We start from the raw sequence: 17771 nt of genomic DNA, 5'->3' as shown, positions 1-17771 counted from the left end.
AAGGATTTCCTTATTCCCATCCTTTTACTTGTTCCAGCAAGGCCCATGAGCAACCACTGGCTGGAAAATCACTGCTCCAACTTTCCTTGTTTAACATGCTGAAGTGACTTGCAAGAAACAAGTTTTTAGGCTTGTGATATGAAGATGGGGTGGTAGCAAAGTAGAAAGATCCGGGTTGCAAAGATCTAGAAAATCAGCACCACCATTTATTACATCTTTCATTTATCAGGTGCAGGACCTTGGCCTCAATTTCTACATCTGACAAATAGGAATAATGATATTGAGCTTGGATGCCTGTAAAGGGAAGACCTGAACAACTGTAAAATACTCTATTGTCCTAGTAAAGAGTTTTTCTCTTGGCATTAAGTAAGGTCTTGGCCCTGAAAGGAAGACTGAGCTTTCGTAGGGGGAGAGCCTGCTCTGCCCCCAGGAGCTGAGTAAGGAAATCACACTGCAAAGGTGCGTTTGAGTAGCGAGAAGCCATTTTAGCCTGGACTCGGTGACCTTGGGTTCTGGTCTGGGTTTGCAAAATGTCTCTCCCTCTGCCTGTCTCCAGAGCGCCAGCACCAGCCCCAGCCCCAGATCCAGCCCAAGGCCAGACCTCTGGCCTGGGCTGGAAGCCTTTCATCGGCTCCCTTGACAACAGCCAAGCACAGATCTATGGTGGCGTAGGAAGAAAAAACCTGCCTCACAACCTCCCCGTGAAGCGAAAACACCATCAAGACAAACCTTACAGGGGATTCAGACCCTGGCCCAGCTCTTATCCCCGCATCAAAGCCACCCCCTACCCCGGACTCCCCGGAGGCTACAGCCTCCTTCGTTCCTGGGCGGAGCTGGGCCTGCTGCGAGGGCTCCCCGCCTTCCCGGAGTCAGGCCTAATGGCGGGGGCTTTTCTTTTCACCGCCCAGGGTTGATGCGCTCCCCCCGCCCCCGCCGCCCCATCATTAACTGCAAAGAAAAGATCCCGGCCATTTCCATTTCCTCTGCGGCTCAAGAGCTCTGTTGTTATTTAATCCCGTGGCCACCCCGGCAGCATCCTCGGCGCGGACGGCTCCACCCATCCACCTGGCCAATTCTCGGCCGCTCCCGCTTCCCCGGAGGGGCGCAAGTAGGGGTGGCTGGGGAGAGGCGCCTACAGCAGCAAAGGGCTGTGGCCTTCGGAGGACACAGGGTCCTCAGGCCCGCGTCCCGTGAGGGCTGGGAAACGCACGGAGAGGGGAGCACTAGCCAGGGCAGCTGAGGGCGGGCGGACGCCGGAGCACTGCGGACATTACCCTGGAGTGGGGGGGAAGGGGGCGCTGCCAGGCGAGAGCCAGGTCTCTAGCTGAGTAGCCAGTATCACCCTGGGGGGTACTAGAGCCGGAAGAGGCCTCGGCCCAGTCGCTGTCCACACCCAAGAAATGGGGGGAGGGGTGGTCTGCGCTTACTCAAGGGAGACTCAGCGTCAGGAACCAGATTCACTCAGCAATCCCCACTCCGCCCTTCTTTGACATGGACGTTTGACATTTTCTTAATTTTTGGTAAACGCAGCTTCAAGACCCCTCGCCCCCCGACGCCCCTAGTCTAGAGAAAGAGAAGGCCCTCAGCAGGGGTCTTCCCGTTCCCCCGCCCTCCCGACTGCCTGCGGCGGGTAGAAATCCCTAGATCTAGGTGTGTCCTCCCCCACCCAGCTCTCAGCCCAGGATCCTGAGGCCGCAGTGCCCCCCCGCCCCCCAGCAACACTGACGGTTCCAGCCCAGGCCCGCAGTGGCGTGAAGGTGGCCTTTACCTCCTCTCGCAGGCTGGGAGGGGGTACAGCCCGCGCAGCTGAGCCAGCTGCAGCAGTCGCCGCCGCCCTCCATTCATAAAGGAAAAAAAAAAAAAAAGGCAACAACAACCTCCACCCCTCTTTGTAAAAGAACGACGGCCCCTGGAGGAGCGAGAGCCAGCCCCAGCAATCACGGGTTAAGTTCTTTTCCGGCCCCCCATTCATAAAAGAAGGAGCGCGGCGCATGCGCGCGCGGGGTCTCTTGTGCCCACCCATTCATAGAATCGCGAACTGCGCGCGTGCGCACAGGAGCTCCCTTCCCTCCCATTCATAAAAAAGCCATTTTCCCAGGCAGTGGTTGCAACATCGCCGCGGAGGCAGCGAGAGGGGCTGACAGCGCGGTGCTGGCGCTGAGCAGCGCAGGGAGCAGTGCCGGTTCCTCCGGCCGGCGTCTGTGAGGACAGCGGCGTCAGACCCACTCGGGTTCGGGAATTCACACAGACGTGGAGCAATGCTTGTGACTCTGTGGCTCCTCAAAGTAAGTCCCCGACCGGCTTCGGGATGTGAAGCTGCCCCTCTCTGAGTCGCGACGCGACTCCCCCTCGGGCTGGGGCAAATGGTGCGCTATTTCTAGGCGCGCCTCGGTGTTCCTTCCCTCTCCCTGCGCCTCCTGGAGCCGCTGCGGTGCGCCGCAGCTCCCTGACGCCCTCGGGTGGGCCGGCAAGGCGCCGGGGGCGTTCACAGCTTGGCACCGGCGTTCCCGACCCCCGGGCACTGCCAAGCACAGCTTCCCCACTCTCTACGACTCGGAAGCTCCGTGCGTGTCCCGGGAGTTTGCTTCTGGCCTGGCCTTTTCCCCCCTGCCACCACCGGCCTCGGGCGCTGTAACAGGCGGCTCTAGGCTCCGTCAGGAGCCACCTCTTGGGTCCGGCGGGCGCCCTCGCCCTGGGCGGCTCGCCCACCCCGGGCTCGCTGCCCACGGTGCCAGCTCTGCCGTAGATCTCCCCAGCCCGCCGCAGCGGCCTATGCTCGACGTAGGTTTTTCTTTCCCCTTCAGAGCCGTGAGGGACTGGGTTTTCTTCCCTTCTGCCTCCCCCTCGATGGTCAGAGCGGGGCTGGCCGGGACTGGGCATTTCTGCTCTCTCTCTTTCTTTGGCGAGGCGGTTCCTTGCCGTCTGACCTTTGCTCTGCTGCCGCATTTTATGCTGTGCAGCTGCCTTGCAGTTGCCTTTTTCTTCCCCGGCCCCTGCAGGGCCCGAGGCTCCTCGGCCTCCTCGTGCCTCCCTATCTCCGGGCACCGAGCTGTGCCAGGTCCCGGGGCCCCCGGGCCGCGCTGGGGCTGTGGTAGGGGCTGAAGGTGCGTTTCCATAACGCCGGGCGTGTGGGAGCTGGAGGAAGAGGCTGCGTGCGTAGGAGAGATAAGGCTCCCGCTTTCTCTCCTTCCTTCTTGGTGGTACCGGGCTTGACATCACCGAGAAGAGAGAAGGATAGAGACGGTACGTTCTGAAAATTCTGAATCGCCAAGCCTATGGGGGCAATGAAGGGGGGTGAGGGCAAATTTGGTCAGCCAGGACAGCTGGAGCTTGACTCCATCACTGGGACCAGGGCTTTGCCCAGTTTCCCCTCCATACAGACGATCAAAAAGCATTTAGACAGTAGCTGCTCTTGTGCAAGAAAACGGTTTCTCAATTTTCTTTGATTGGGGGCTGGGGGTTGTGGGCAGAGGAGGCAGGAGAGGCGGAAAATGGTTGCATGGCTTGATGGGCTGAGCGATGGACGGGAGAAGCGAACTGGGCTGGAGGGGCTGGATGGTGGGCAGAGGGAAGAGCTGCTGGCTGCCTCTTGTACCGGCTGCTGGATGGGTATCCATATTGCCAGGCCTGGATGAGGGCAGAAGGCTGCCTTCTGGCTCATCAAGGCTCAGAGACCACTTCCCCCACCCCAACCCCAGCATGATTCGCGATGAAAGGAAGGTTGTGGGTTCGGTGGGGCACCCAGACCCAGTGTGAACCCCCTCTTTCCTGCTTCCAAACCAGTGGCATGATTCTCTCCAGTTTGGGGAGGGGTGAGAGCAAGTGCATCTCTGTCTGGATAGCTGACCAAGGCTCTCCAGTCTCTCTGAGCCTCTTGGGGGATACAAAGCTGGCAGGTGAAGGCCCAGAGCATTTAGGAAATGTGGGTTTATCAATCTCTTAATAAGCACTGTCTGGCCTGAGGCCCTACCCAATATTGCACTGGTGATTTCACAATGTTTAGCGTTCCCCCGGATCTTCATGCCAATGGAGCATAAACATCTGAAAGTTTCAGTTTTTCCCTTAGTGTGTGGGTGTGGGGAGGACTAGGAAAGGGAGGGCAGCCATTGACAATGCCCCCCACACCTACCTCTCTCTCTCTCCCCACCCCCCCACCCCCAGCCCTCTCTTTCTCCCTCTCTCTTTTCTCTGTCTCCTTCTCTCTCTTTCAGCAGAATGGTGGGAAAGAAGTTGTAGATGTGTCCAGTGTGAAATCAAATTTTCTGTCTTTCCTAGCCCTTGGGAGGGTCCTCACTTGCCAGAAGGCTCCAGACGAATTCTAATATGAGCAGTGCACATCCTGACCAACTGAGCTGCGTGGCCAGTACTGGGTAGGGGGCATTCTGGTGGCAGATTTCTAAAATCTCCTTGATGGACAAATGTTGGTCAGCTTGATGAGGAAGACTTTAAAGATGTCTCTTGGTTATCTTCCTTCGTAGATTCTGAACTCTAGAGTAAGTGCTCTCCTGCTCATTCCCCTGACCTTTACCAAATTACTCTCTGAAATGGCAACATGTCCTTAAAGCTTTGGTAGGGTGAAGTGGGCAGAGACTGATCACATGGAATAGTATGATTCCCGGTTAAAGCAGGGCAGAGGCTGGGGGCATTTGGAGCTCACAGATGTCATTTTTGTTTTCATCCTTCCAGAATAGGTGGAGAGATGGGCTCTTTGGAACTCCACCCCCCCCCACTCTGGTAAACCTGACATTGCCTCTGCCCAGAGGTTTGGCTGACTTGAAAAACAAATGAAGGCAGCCTTTCAGTGCAGAATTTGAAAGTCAGTGATTTTAAAACTAAGGGAGGAAAAAACACCCATTAACACCTCCAGAAATGTCCCCGAGGTGTGTTGCTCTGGGGTTTAATACTTTGGTATCACCAAAGTATAAATCCTTTGTGTGGGATTCTGTTCCAATGTCTAATGCTATTAGTCCCTTCATGTGACATCTTCCGGCCCCCACGAGTATTTTTCTTTCCCCGGTCCATCCTCTTGGGTAGGGCCCGGGTGATGGTACCGGGAGGCTTATTAGAGAGGAGCCCCTTCTCTTCAGAGAAGAAGGTCAGTGTTCTTAGAAAGTTACGGCTTTCAATGTGGTTCTGCATCCAGAGTTGTCTGTCATCTGAGCCCTACTGAGGTGGAAGTTCCCTTGTGAGGAAAGCCTCCGGATCTAGGGATAGAATAAAAAATTTTGGATTTAGGATGTCGACATGGCAAGAGTGGAGAAGGTTCCATCTCATGGTCAACTTGGATCTACCTGACAGAGGGGAAAGCAATGACTCATTGGAATATATTTTTACTCTCTCAAAAGAGCCAAAGGAAGAAGGTGATGAAGGGCAACATAACCGAAGACTGTATTACCTCTTCCAGACCAAGGTAGGGGCTGGGTCAAAGCAGATGAGGGGCTAGGAAATGTGCTAAGCTTGGCCCTTAGTCTCCCCATCTGCAGAGTGGGGAGAAGAAACTCCTCCCGAGGGGCCAGGGCCAGCTGAGCAGCTAGCAAGTGTGCAGGGCTGGGGCTGTGCCCCTTGTTACTACTGGGTGCCTAGTAAGGAGGGCTTGGTTGTAAGGGAGCCCCTTCCTCCACAGGAGATGTGGGGTGCTGTGTGATGTAAGAGGCGAAGGATGCTTAGCTCTCGAGGGGGCCTGGGGCCACCCTGCAGATCCGGACAGCTGACAAGGCTGGGGATGTATCCGGGACATGTGGCTGGGTTTAAGAGGCTCCACCGTTCAGCTGTGATCACGATTGTTCTTTCCAAGGACAGTCGGTGGAGGAAGCAAGGGCACCGGGGAGGGAGCACAGATGTGCTGGATCTCACGGAGGAGGGAAGGGGCCCTTCTGGGGCAGGTGGCCATTTACAGAAAAGTGGTTTCCCTTGTCTCTTTCTGGCTGGGGGGAAGGAGGAGTCATTTCCTGCCCCATCCCAGGAGTAAGCTAACGTCTATTATTGTAAGTCCAATTCTTAGTGGACAAATAAAATGATCTTGGTGTCAGTGAGGGGGGGGGGGTCCTCCCCTAGGGTTTAGATTTCTGGTGCCCCATCCCAAACTTTGATGTGGGCCAGTGGTTCCCCAACTGTACCAGTAGTTAACAGACTTCTAGCCCCATTCTTTGCTCACTCTTGACTTCTAATCCCTCTTTAAGGGGATCTGAGCAGACAACAATTCAGAGGGGAATACATCGAAGCCAAAATTCGTAGCCGGTTAGAATAGCCCAGAGCCAAGTACAGCAAGACCTCTCCCACCCACCCTAGCACCGGGGCTTTGGAGCTCAGCTGGTTGTGGAAAAAGAAGAGAAAAGGGTTGGGAACTGATAACTGGGGATGGGACAACGTGAGGAAAAGCAGCTGCTTTTGTGATCTCTGACAGGTTATGGCCAGAGGTCAGCTCCTTAGTGCTAGTGGTGGGTGGCAGGGAGGAGCAAGGTTTCTCAGGCAAATCCAGCTGCCTAAATGCTTTATTTGCAGCAGAGATTGTCTCCCTCAGTGGGGTGTAGGGAAGGCAAGTCCCTGGCTTCCCTCATCCCCCTTCCCCCCCTTTAAAAAGTCTTTTTGAAGCAATAAGTCATTATTTAGTTGGAGATTAATGAACTAAACTGGAGTGTTGTCCCAAAGAACCCAAGCGAAGAGTGGTAGATAGTGGTGGGCGGGCTCTCATGAAGCCTAGAGACCTTTTTCTCTGAGCTGTTAAAGGCTTGAACAGCCTTCCCTGAAGGCACCTGCTGGGACTGAATGGGGCAGTGCAGAAACTACCCTTTCATTCAGAGCCCCTTGCCATTTGGCATTAGCTGACCTGTAGTTTTCAAAGTACAACTGTCAGGTTTTCCTAATATTTCCCAACTCCTCTCCCTGGGATAAGTCCAGGGGAAGGGGTGGATAGGTGGAACAGACATTTAACATGCCTCTTGATTCTTTCCAGCCAGCCTGCATTGAGCTGTCTGCCGCCTTGATGCTCAGCCCCTCCCCACAGGTACACATGCAATGTCAGGCTCACAGACGAAGCCGCAAATACAGGACAGTGTGCTCTGGGCTTTTCGATATCCTGCTGATTCAGTATTCTAGGACTCTCTTCTTCTGCCTTCCTTTTACCCTAGCTCCTCCTTCCCTTCCCCACAGACCTGGACCAGGAAGCCGCATCCATGAACGTGCCCTAGGGACCCTTAAGTTCAACTTTATAGGTGGGAGGAGACGGGATTCCCGCCCACTCTAGGCTTTCCTTTTAGGGACTGCTTTGTGGTGAGATCCTACAAATGAGACCCATTCAACCTTAAGAAAACTAAAAATGAAAACTCTTAGAAAAATGGGGGTGTGTGAGGTGACAAAAGGGATGCCAAAGAAAATGGAAGTGATGTCTTGAGCTCTGACCCTTCCTTTAATGACAGATTTCAACCCCCCAGCCTCTGCTTTCCACACTGAAAATTCCCCTAACTGGGGGCCAGTCTGATGTCAGCCCTGTCTGGCTTCATTTCCAGACTGGTTGGGTAAGAACCCGAAGATGGCCCAATGAGGTTCCCTGAGGGCTGGTGGCAGACCTGGGAGACTGGCGGAGTTCATGGCTGTAAGAGAGAAGGGTGCTTCCGTGCCCTTCCATGAATACCCAGGAGTTATTGCAAGTCAGGGTCGCAGGGCTGAAGTTGCAGCCTCTGGAGCCTCTGCTGCCTGGATTCGAATCCTGCCCCGACCACTTGCCTGCTCTATGACCCTTTGTTCTTCCTCTGCAAAATGGGTATTATCCTCCAAGGGGATGGTGAGGATTGAAGGAGAAAATCATTGAGGATTTAGCACAGAGCTTGACACCAAGAAATGTTTCATAAATGCTTGCTGCTCCCCTAATTTTTTTTTTTTTTTTTTTTTTGCGGTACGCGGGCTTCTCACTGTTGCTGTCTCTCCCGTTGCGGAGCACAGGCTCTGGACGCGCAGGCTCAGCGGCCATGGCTCACGGGCCCAGCCGCTCCGTGGCACGTGGGATCTTCTCGGACTGGGGCACGAACCCATGTCCCCTGCATCGGCAGGCGGACTCTCAACCACTGCGCCACCAGGGAAGCCCTCCCCTGATTATTATTATTAGAAGGTTGGAACGGAGGTAAAAGTTTCCCTTCCTCATGCTAATCCATAAGGCTGCCACCGAAAATTCGATAGAGGTGCGTCTCTGGCTAAGTGGACTGCTGGCTTTGTTTCTCTGTCCACAGTCTTCCAAATTGGCCATCAGTCTCCCAAACAGCCTAAATGAGGCAAAGCCTCCTCTCTCCTATTTGTATTATAAATCTCTTCCTTCCTTGCCGGGGAAGCAGAGTACATATTAAACTGCACTTAAGTTCGGCAGCGTTGCTCAGACTGGAGGGTGGGTGTGTCCCAGTGAGTAGGGATCAATCTTCTAAGCCGCGGACTTGGGGGGGCGGGGTTTGAGACACCGTCTAGCTGTGTTGAGGGGTTATCAAACAGGCTATCGGGAAGTTGTTTTTCTTGTCAGCCAAATGAATTCCACCCTCCTGCAGAGGGTCCCGGCTAATTGGGAGGTGAGGCCGTGAAGCCTGAGAAGGTTGCAGTGGTACAGCTCTGAGCCCCTGGTGGCCGGAAGGCATCTTCCGTCAGGGTCGTGATAGGGAAGATGCATTTCAGAATATGCCTGCTGGAGCCATCTTGGATGCAGCGTGTCCCAAGAGAGCTGAGTCATCGTGGACTGAGCTCCCACCCCCACGTCTGGCCCTGAGTGCAGGCCCAGATGTTGACAGCTGCCTCTGGAGAGTGATGGGAGCCTGCTAATGCCAATATCCCCATCGCCTGCAGGCGCTGCGCCCACCCTGGCTTCCTGGTGGGACTTTTCCATGGGACTTTTTCCATGAATCTGCCTTGTGATTCCAGGGCCTATTAAAATCCCCAAGCACTGCCCATGCCTTTTGCTTCCTCCATAGAAAGTGTGCCCGTTCTTATAGAACCCCAGGAATAGAACCAGGGGAAGGAGAGTGGATACACTGTATAGGGGAGGGAGGACCCACAGCATGGCCAGTCCCAATCCTAGTCCTAAGAGGCAAAAAGCCCAACTGCATGGGGCAATACAACCTTCACACCACCACCGACGTTCTGTTGGCAGGACCCTGAGCTTCTGGAATAAGGGAATTGCGTTGTCTTTGTCCTGGTTGGGGGGTTCTGGCTGAGGCACCTCTTGGCTGGCGCCAGAGTGGTCTCCTGTGCCTCTGTCAGCATTTTCCATTCTTCTGCCTAGTCACACCTTTTCCTCCAGGCAAAGGTCTGGGACCCGTGGCTCCTAACCTTCTCTTGACCCCAAACCCACTTATTCTAGAAGCAAGGCTTTGGAGTGCCTGCAAAGAATAAAGTGGGCTGAGGTAGCATCCCCTGAAGTTCTGCCCCACGGCCAACTTGATCCTTGGAAAAACTCCTCTCTCTGAATGCTTAACTAACATCCCCCCGCATCCAGCCCTGACCCCGGGATCCCCAAGGCAGATCCCCATCTGCCTTGGCAGATGACTTTTCTTGGTGGCAGACCTGCCAGACACTTAAGTCTAACTCTGCCACGGGGAAGTCTCTTCTTTGAAGACGATGCTCTCCTGACATGTGGAGGGAACACAGAGGCAGGAGGCAGGCTACCTCTAGGCAGACATCCTCTGAGTTGGGAGAAACTATGCACAGAAATCTCTCTTAAGTAGATAGGACTGTGGGAGCAAAGCCCTTGTTCATGAGCCCATAGTTCATGGCTTTGCGAAGGGGAAGTATCAGTTGACTGAGCAATGAACCTTGCAGAAAAGACTTAATGCTTTTTTCCTTGCAGTATACAGATGAGAACCTTGTGGGTAAGCTCCCTTTCATCCACTTCATGAACTTCGCATCTAGACCTAGCTCTTTATTTCAGACAGGCTGGAAAGCATCTAAAGAGGCCCTTCCCCACTTTAACCATTTCTGATCAAACTGTTGTTTCCACGCAGGGGAAGTATAATACAGAGTTGCCCTGAATGCCTTTTTTTTCTCTCTTCATTCTTTACTATAGAGACATTGATAAGTATGGATGTGTCACTCGGGGCAGGTGTCATTCTCCTGTGATGGAATACTGGGATGACCAGCTGTGTGTCCCAAGTCTGGAGGGATACAGGGTTAGACCTGGAAGTGGAAACCTATCCACATCCCCTTCTTAAGCATCACCTTTGAGGCAAGGTGAACCTAATAACGGAGGTACAGGGTCAGCTCTCCAAATCAGAACATCATTAGCGTCTTGAAAAAGCATTTACCGAAACCCCATCCCGTAGCACGTTAATCCAATGGTCTTCCCCCCCCCCCAAAGGTGGTTATCTTTCCCTTTTATCCGAACCCTGGCTATCTGTTGTGTCCCCCACTCCCAAGCCCGGTGGAATCTTCCCAGAGTCTAATCTTTCTCTGGGATTCCAAATCGTGCCCCCTTGGGCAGGGGTCTTGGCCTCTGTTGCTATTTCTTTAAATTGATCTCCAGCCGAATTCTGAATGTAAAGGTCAGCAGGCGAGGAAATGGCACTTTAATAGAAAACAATGTGCACTTTCTAAATTTGAACCAAGCCGTTTCCGCTCTTTGATTTAAGTGACTTCCTGGGGTTCCGTGTCAGGCACTGCAGTTGAATCTCTGGCCGGATTCCAACTTAAAATTGCACTCTCTCGGTGAAATTAGAAACTGATCCAGGGTTGGCTTAGCTATTCTAGTAAATAGCATTTAGGCTGAATGTTCAGCTCAGCACTTGGCAATGGGTGATGTGAGTGCTCCTCGGGAGGATTTCCCATCCAAGTTGTCAGAGGTGCACCTACCCAGGCGTTATTAGCCACTAGATGTTGCTGCTCTCAGAAGTAGTGGTAATAAGTTAATATCCTGGATGTGCAGGCATCAGATACAGCTCTTCCTTCTCTTGTGATTATCTGAAATAAAGGCTTTTGTTTATCCAGCTGATAAACGACATGGGAGCATACAGGGACTGTCTGTCATGGTCCCCACATCCTCAGCACGCAGCACATCGCTTGGTACTTAATACTCGTGCTTATTAGTGCTCAGGAAATCTAAACTGTTGCTCTCTGGGATGGTGATAAATTAGAGTATGTGCTGTGTGTCAGGCAAAATGCTAGGTCCTAGATGTGCATTTTCTCATTTAGTCCTCACAAGAACCCATTTTACAGATGAAAATACTAAGGCATAGAGGTTAAAGAACCTCATTCACAGTAACGCTGCTAGGCAGAGGTGAGAATTGGAACTTGGACCTGATTCCAGAGCCTGTGTTTATAACTGCTAAGCTGTATCTGTCTTAAATCAGGAGCATGTTTCATGGGGGTTATAAGAATGAACTCAGACGGCACAGCTTTGAGCCCTGGTTCTGCTACTGATGGTTTTGTGTGACTGTGGACAAGTTACTTTGAACATTAGTTTCCTGTAACTAGAAAAGGGATAATAATAGTAGTTACATTTTAGGTTTATTGTGAAGAGTCAATGACGTAATAAATATGGTGCTTAGAAGAGTCCCTGGCACATAGTAAGTACTAAATAAGTTATTTCTGCCACTTACTATTATTGTTGTTGCTGTCATTGTTAATCATCTAAGCCATAATGCTGGAGAGTCCACCAGAGGAATTCCAGTTCCCATTTCATTTGGGCTCCCAAGGACCTGACGGGGGTGGGGGTGGTGGGGGGTGTTAACAGGCCACATACTGATGCCTGGAATCCATTCTCTCTTCCGCCCCCGACTCCAGGGCCCCTAGAAGCCTGCTTCTCTACACAGCCCAGGACCTCTGGCCCCATGGAGCCCCCGATCCCACAGAGCGTCCCCTTGACTCCCAGCTCAGTCATGGTCCAGCCCCTTCTGGACAGCCGTATGGCCCACGGCCGGCTCCAGCACCCCCTCACCATTCTCCCCATCGACCAGATGAAGACCAGCCACGTGGAGAACGACTACATCGACAATCCTGGCCTGGCACCGCCCACCGGCCCCAAGCGGACCCGGGGTGCAGCCCCAGAGCTGGCCCTGACACCCGCCCGCTGTGACCAGGACATCACCCACCACTGGATCTCCTTCAGCGGGCGCCCCAGCTCTGTGAGCAGCAGCAGCAGTACGTCCTCTGACCAGCGCCTCTTAGACCACATGGCCCCCCCGCCCGTGGCTGACCAGGCCTCCCCGAGGGCCGTGCGCATCCAGCCCAAGGCCATCCACTGCAAGCCACTGGACCTCAAGGGCCCGGCCGTCCCCCCAGAGCTGGACAAGCACTTCTTGCTGTGCGAGGCCTGCGGGAAGTGTAAGTGCAAGGAGTGCGCGTCCCCCCGGACGTTGCCCTCCTGCTGGGTCTGCAACCAGGAGTGCCTGTGCTCCGCCCAGACGCTGGTCAACTATAGCACCTGCATGTGCCTGGTGCAGGGCGTCTTCTACCACTGCACCAACGAGGACGATGAGGGCTCCTGCGCCGACCACCCCTGCTCCTGCTCGCGCTCAAACTGCTGCGCCCGCTGGTCCTTCATGGGCGCCCTCTCCCTGGTGCTGCCCTGCCTGCTCTGCTACCTGCCCGCCACCGGCTGCGTGAAGCTGGCCCAGCGCGGCTATGACCGCCTGCGCCGCCCCGGATGCCGCTGCAAGCACACGAACAGCGTCATCTGCAAGGCAGCTGCCGGGGACGCCAAGGCCAGCAGACCCGACAAGCCTTTCTGACACCTGGGGTCAAGTCCCGGCGCTTCCCGGCGCTTGGTTCCCTTCTCACACCTGAGAGGGGGCCACCACAGCGAGGCCAGAGGTTTTAGCATCCTCAGGCTGACCCTGCCAGTCTGCCCACTCCCTACCCCCAGCTTCTGAAGAAACAGAGACCACAATCGCCCATCCTTCTCTTCCCCAAAAGGATGAAGAAGCACTTTGGGTTTTTTGTTTTTTGTTTTTTGTTTTCAGGGTCCTGGAACTTGTGTGAAACAGATAGTGGCAGGGGCGTGGTGTGGTTTGGGGGCGATTTTTCTTTTTCAGAAGATGGAACACAGATGTGGACACATATCCGGAAGTTGCAGCTGCTTGAATGCCTTCCCAGCCCTCCTCCTCCCTCCCTCTCTCCCCGCTCTTTTGCATTCTCTCTGGCTGCCTGGGAGGAATCGGTGACTGAGCGGCCAGGGGACGCTGGAAGAAGACCCTTGGAGTTTTGCCGTCTATACCTTCTTCTCCCAGCCTCTACCCCGGTTTGCCCCGACATCTTGGGGAAGGTGTAGACCCTGGCGATCCCTGTTGTATATACTTGGGAGCCCCCTCGTTCCTCGCTCTGCCCGGAGCCACGGATGGATCTAGGAACCACTGCACAGTACCTTTTCTCCCTTCCAGCTTCCTCACTAACTCTTGGGGGTGTTCCACTCATAACACCGTCCTTCGGCTCTTACTGGGTCACAGACTCACCCGCCCGCTAAGTGTCCCAAGTTCTCTCTACCCAGATCTTTTCCAGAAACTTTATGGGTAGAGAAGGCCAGGGCGGCAAATTCGAGACCAAATAGCATTTTGCCAATGAGTCTGAGGCTGTGGTCTCTGGATCCAGTCATTATGTTTTTATAGAAGCATTAAACCAGATGCTAACGGTGTTTTAAGAAATAATAGTAAAACACTTGCTTCCTTTTGGGCCACCCCCAGGAAGGGCTGATTTCAAAATCTGGGGGGCGAGCAACCTCAAGGAACACCATCCCCCTCCCCACCAAGAAGAGGATTTTAACAGCAAAGAAGAGAGGCAGCACCTCCCATTGGCAGAGTGAGAGTTGAGGCAAGCTGGGTGTAGGTTTCTTCTCTCTTGATTCTGCTGCTTGCTGTCATAGCCTTTTGTGTACAGTGTCTGTATCTTTAATGTAAATAGGCAGATGATGAAAAAAGAGTCTATTTTAGTGTTAGGAAGCCCTGGCGGGGGAGTCAGAAGAATGCGGGTGGGGGAAAGATTCTCCGGGGGCTTCTTGGGATTGAGCCCTGCTTCTGTGCGTGGCTACAATGAGCCCCTCCCAACAGCCCCCAAAGACGTAGCAACTCTTTCTCTCAAGGTGCTAAAGGACTCAGAAAGTGCAGCTCGTCCGGTGGGTAGGTACTTGTTGCATGCAAAAGCTGTAGTGTGTCCGGTCCTTCCTCCCTAGCTATCGTGCGGGGTTTTTGCTTAGTGTGGTATTTTGTGCCTCCCTCTCTTTCCCCCCGTGAGAGAAAGTAGTCTGGGTCAGAAAAGCTACCCCAGGTGATATCGGAAGTGCACTAGGCACAGCGTTTGTGGCATTTCCAGTTTGTTCTGTAGGAACAGAACAGCCTCCAGGAAGGAGGCAAGGAGGCAGGTAGCTGCGATGGTCATGCACCCAGTGCTTCTCAAGGACTTTTTTTTTTTTTTCCTTCTTGAAGACTAGTAGTAACATCTTATGATTTAGAATAAGTTAATTGTAACCGTAGGTATTTATTGACTGGTGGAAAGGAGGGGAGGGTCTTATTATTTTAGGCTTTATTTATATAACATATGCTGGCTTGTAAAAGGCAAATATGAAATACTGCATCTGCGTTTCCTAAGGCTGATTCCTGTAGCTCCCTTTGCCACAGTCGTGATGGATGTGTGGATGTTCCTGCACAAATCAGAGGGGATGGTAGAAGAAACACATTCAGCCAACCACGTATCCTAATTGAATGTATCAGATGTGTACTGAAGGGACTGGAGATGTTTTCTCAGAACAGGTGTGCAGAGGTTACCCCAAAAAAGAGGGCACACGTCCTCGCTTGGTGAGACCTCAGAACTTTTCCCAAAGCCCTCCCTCAAATGTCTCCATGGGAAACTTGACCCAGTGGCAAGTTGCACTTTGGTGATCTTTGGAGTTCTACACACACATTCTGTGGAGAATTGACTTACATAAGCTGTGCACACACACACACACACACACGCACATACATACGTACATACATACATATACCCCTACCCCACTGTCTCTATCTACATAGACCCTGTTACCTGGCAAACAGCCTCCTGAACCCTGACTTTTTGTGTATATAGTTATAAACATGGATTTTCCTGGGTTTTGGCTTTCTTTTTTCCCTTCCCCCTGTTCTGGCTTGTTCTTTTTGGTTTGCATCTAGCCTGCTAGATGGACGTCTGCAGAACTCTGTCCTGTGTGCTCAGCTTCGGTTCACCCAGCTTTGTTGCATAGCTATCCCTCAGCATGTTCTCCTTGGCAAAAAGGAAAAATAAAACTGGCTTGCCCGTGGCCCCCGGGGGCCAGTCAAGGGCCACTGAGGGACCAAGCTCTCAGAAACACGACCCATTTCTGTGGCTGCTTCTGGCTGGTTGCGTGTCCTGTCACCAGTGGCCTGCTTGGGTGGACTGTGCCTCGTGTTGACCTTTTTTCGAAGTGCCAGCTGCTTCCCACTTCCGTTCACCCTGGGGTGGCTGGTGGTTCTGCCTGGAACCGGGGGCGGGGTCCACAAACCTGGGTCCGGGATACTTGTCCTAAGGGGCCGAGGCTGCTTCCCCTCAAGGGTGGGTTTGTGAAGGCCCAACACCCCAGCCAGCACCCTGGGAACTGGGTCTAGGAGAGCCCAGCCCTCGCAGGTAGACGGGGTACAACCAAGGCTTCTGAAGGTCCCTGGCTGGGAGGAGTCAAGACCAGTCCCTGCTATTTATATGGGCCCTTCACAGCTGACCGAGATGGAAGACCATCACGTGATGCGCCCGGCTCTTTACGTGTTCTGGAGTCTGCGTGCGTCCCTGTTGGGCATCGAGCGAGGCCCAGTTAGATTATGATGAGTCTAAATGTGGAAAGTGTGGGCTGGGGCCAGCATCCACATCCCGTCACCTTCATGGTCTCTGTGCTGCCCCAGGAGGTATCCGGTGGGGTGTAGGCAGCACGACTTGACACCGCGCAAGTCACCAGGGCATCCCGCAAGCTTCACTGACCTTCTGGTTCATGCCTTCGGTAAGCATTTTCATGCCCTCTGCTTACTGTGACAGGTGGCGACAAATCTTGCGCTGCCATGTTTTGCTGTGGGTAACTGTGGTGTCTTACCCTGCTTTCTCTTCTCACTGCCCCACGGTTTGGTTTCATGTTACAAACAGAAAAGCTGTTCAAGGGTCCCAACCTGGCACATTTTCCCTCTTCACTGTAACCCCTTCTCACCCCACATCAAAAGTTACCACAGAAGGTTTCCTTTGTATAGAATATTTATTTTGAAGCTCTATTTTAATAGTATTTATTTTAGAAAGTCTACTATTGTAAGAGTTCTTCTGTTTGTGAAGAAAAAGCAAGTTAAAAACTGAATGTACTGATCTAGAAAATATATATAAATATATATTGTTAAATATACACAGGACTGCCGTTTTCTCTGTGTGTCTGTGTGTTCACACTCCCAACATCTTCACCCAGCAAGGTGGCACGTTTGTCAAAGAACAAATGGAAGTGAGTTAGCCAAGCTCTGGCAGACAAAGAGGCAGAGGGAGAGGGCTCCTGGCCCTTGTCCTTCCTCTAGGATGACCTGAGAGTCGGTGGAGGAAAGCTTCACTTTCTTATGAAGCTGAATCCTGCCAGGTGCTAAGTCCTCCGGCAAGCCCTCCCCTACACGAGGGTGCATTGATAACAGATGGACAGCAAAACTGGGAAGTGGGAGAGGTTCATCTGACCTGCCCAGTTGACAAAAATTCTGCAACTCCTTTTAGCCTTGGCGCCCCCGAGCAGATTTTCACGTACCTACACCTACAGGCTTATGGAAGGCAAACACAAAAGCCCTCGGCATCTTCCTTATTTTCACTAGATTGGTGCATATTGCACAAACCCGTCCCCTCTGACCTCTAAAGACTTGCATCTATTAGATGACTTGCCTCTGCCTTTCCAGTGTATCTTCCGTCTGTCTATCCCTCTATCTCCCCACCACGCAGCCACTTCTCAGATGATCTGCTTTCGATTCATATGCCAATCACAAGGAACGTTTGACTTTTATGTGAACACATACCTCTTGTTTGCTGAAAGAGGAATTGAGAAATAGACATTTTTCTGTTACCCGTAAGTGGGGTCCGACAGCCAGCAATGGTGGGGGGAAGGGGCTGGAGGGAGAGGTGAGATCAGGAGCCCTGGGTCCAGCTCTGGTTTTCTCTGGGGTCACCGGTTATGGTGTCTTCCAAGTCGTTGTGAAAGCCTCGGGGTCCTCATCGAGATTTCCAAACACATTGCGTTCCAAGGATTCCCTGGTCACCATCCAAGAAGGCACAAAAGATGTCCTTGCTCGTTGTGGTCTTGTCTGCTCCTTGGCCCGACCTTGTGGCCTGTCCCACTCCTGCATGATGGCGTCTCCCTTCACTGACAAGCTAAGTAACTGACACTTGGAGGTGGTTTTTTTTTTCGTTGGCTCAGTCCCAGATACCGTACCAGGCTTTAAGTCTTGGGTGTCCTGATAGGTGGGGACATGGGTCACGCCTGCCCCTGGTTTTACTTTTTTTCTATTGCTTAGACTCGCCCAAATACTCTGGAGGAAATGGGAGCTAAACAAATGGGAGCTTGTTTTTTAAAATACAGCGTCCAGAGAAAAAGTTCCACATGTGCCTCCACTGTCTGTCTTTGACCGGCCCTGTTCCTCTTTGTTCCCAGTTATGAAATGACTTAGGTGGCTTAGCATGTAGTGAATGGTTCCTTTTTGCCAGGCACTGAACACACTCGGCCGAAAACCATTGTTAGTTACCTCTTAGAGATGCAGAAATTGAGGGTCAGAGAAGGTGTTACATGCCTGCTAGTTACATGGTTGAAGGGTAGACGGGAAAAT

General features: G+C 52.8%; 1 protein-coding gene and 1 long non-coding RNA gene across 2 annotated transcripts in view; one reads left to right on the top strand and one right to left on the bottom strand.

The window, feature by feature from the left end:
- Positions 1-1904, bottom strand: part of LOC132518503 (uncharacterized) — a 38654-nt gene extending 36750 nt beyond the window's left edge. Inside the window, exon 1 of the long non-coding RNA XR_009539900.1 lies at positions 1769-1904. This is a non-coding gene — a long non-coding RNA (uncharacterized LOC132518503). The remainder of the gene's footprint in view (positions 1-1768) is intronic.
- A 206-nt stretch (positions 1905-2110) lies between these two features.
- On the top strand, positions 2111-16324 carry SPRY4 (sprouty RTK signaling antagonist 4). Its single transcript, XM_060143873.1, has 2 exons — positions 2111-2285; positions 11749-16324. The coding sequence occupies exon 2, from the start codon at positions 11796-11798 to the stop codon at positions 12693-12695; it is 900 nt and encodes a 299-aa protein (XP_059999856.1). The 5' UTR covers positions 2111-2285; positions 11749-11795; the 3' UTR covers positions 12696-16324.
- Positions 16325-17771: the final 1447 nt, after the last annotated feature.

The sequence above is a fragment of the Lagenorhynchus albirostris genome, chromosome 3 (assembly GCF_949774975.1).
Source record: "Lagenorhynchus albirostris chromosome 3, mLagAlb1.1, whole genome shotgun sequence".
NCBI lineage: Eukaryota > Metazoa > Chordata > Mammalia > Artiodactyla > Delphinidae > Lagenorhynchus > Lagenorhynchus albirostris.
Note: the sequence above shows the minus strand (reverse complement) of the source record. Positions and strands in the feature narration are given on the sequence as shown.

Coding starts and splice junctions, on each gene's coding strand:
- SPRY4 (XM_060143873.1), top strand. CDS start 11,796: ATGGAGCCCCCGATCCCACAGAGCGTCCCCTTGACTCCCAGCTCAGTC.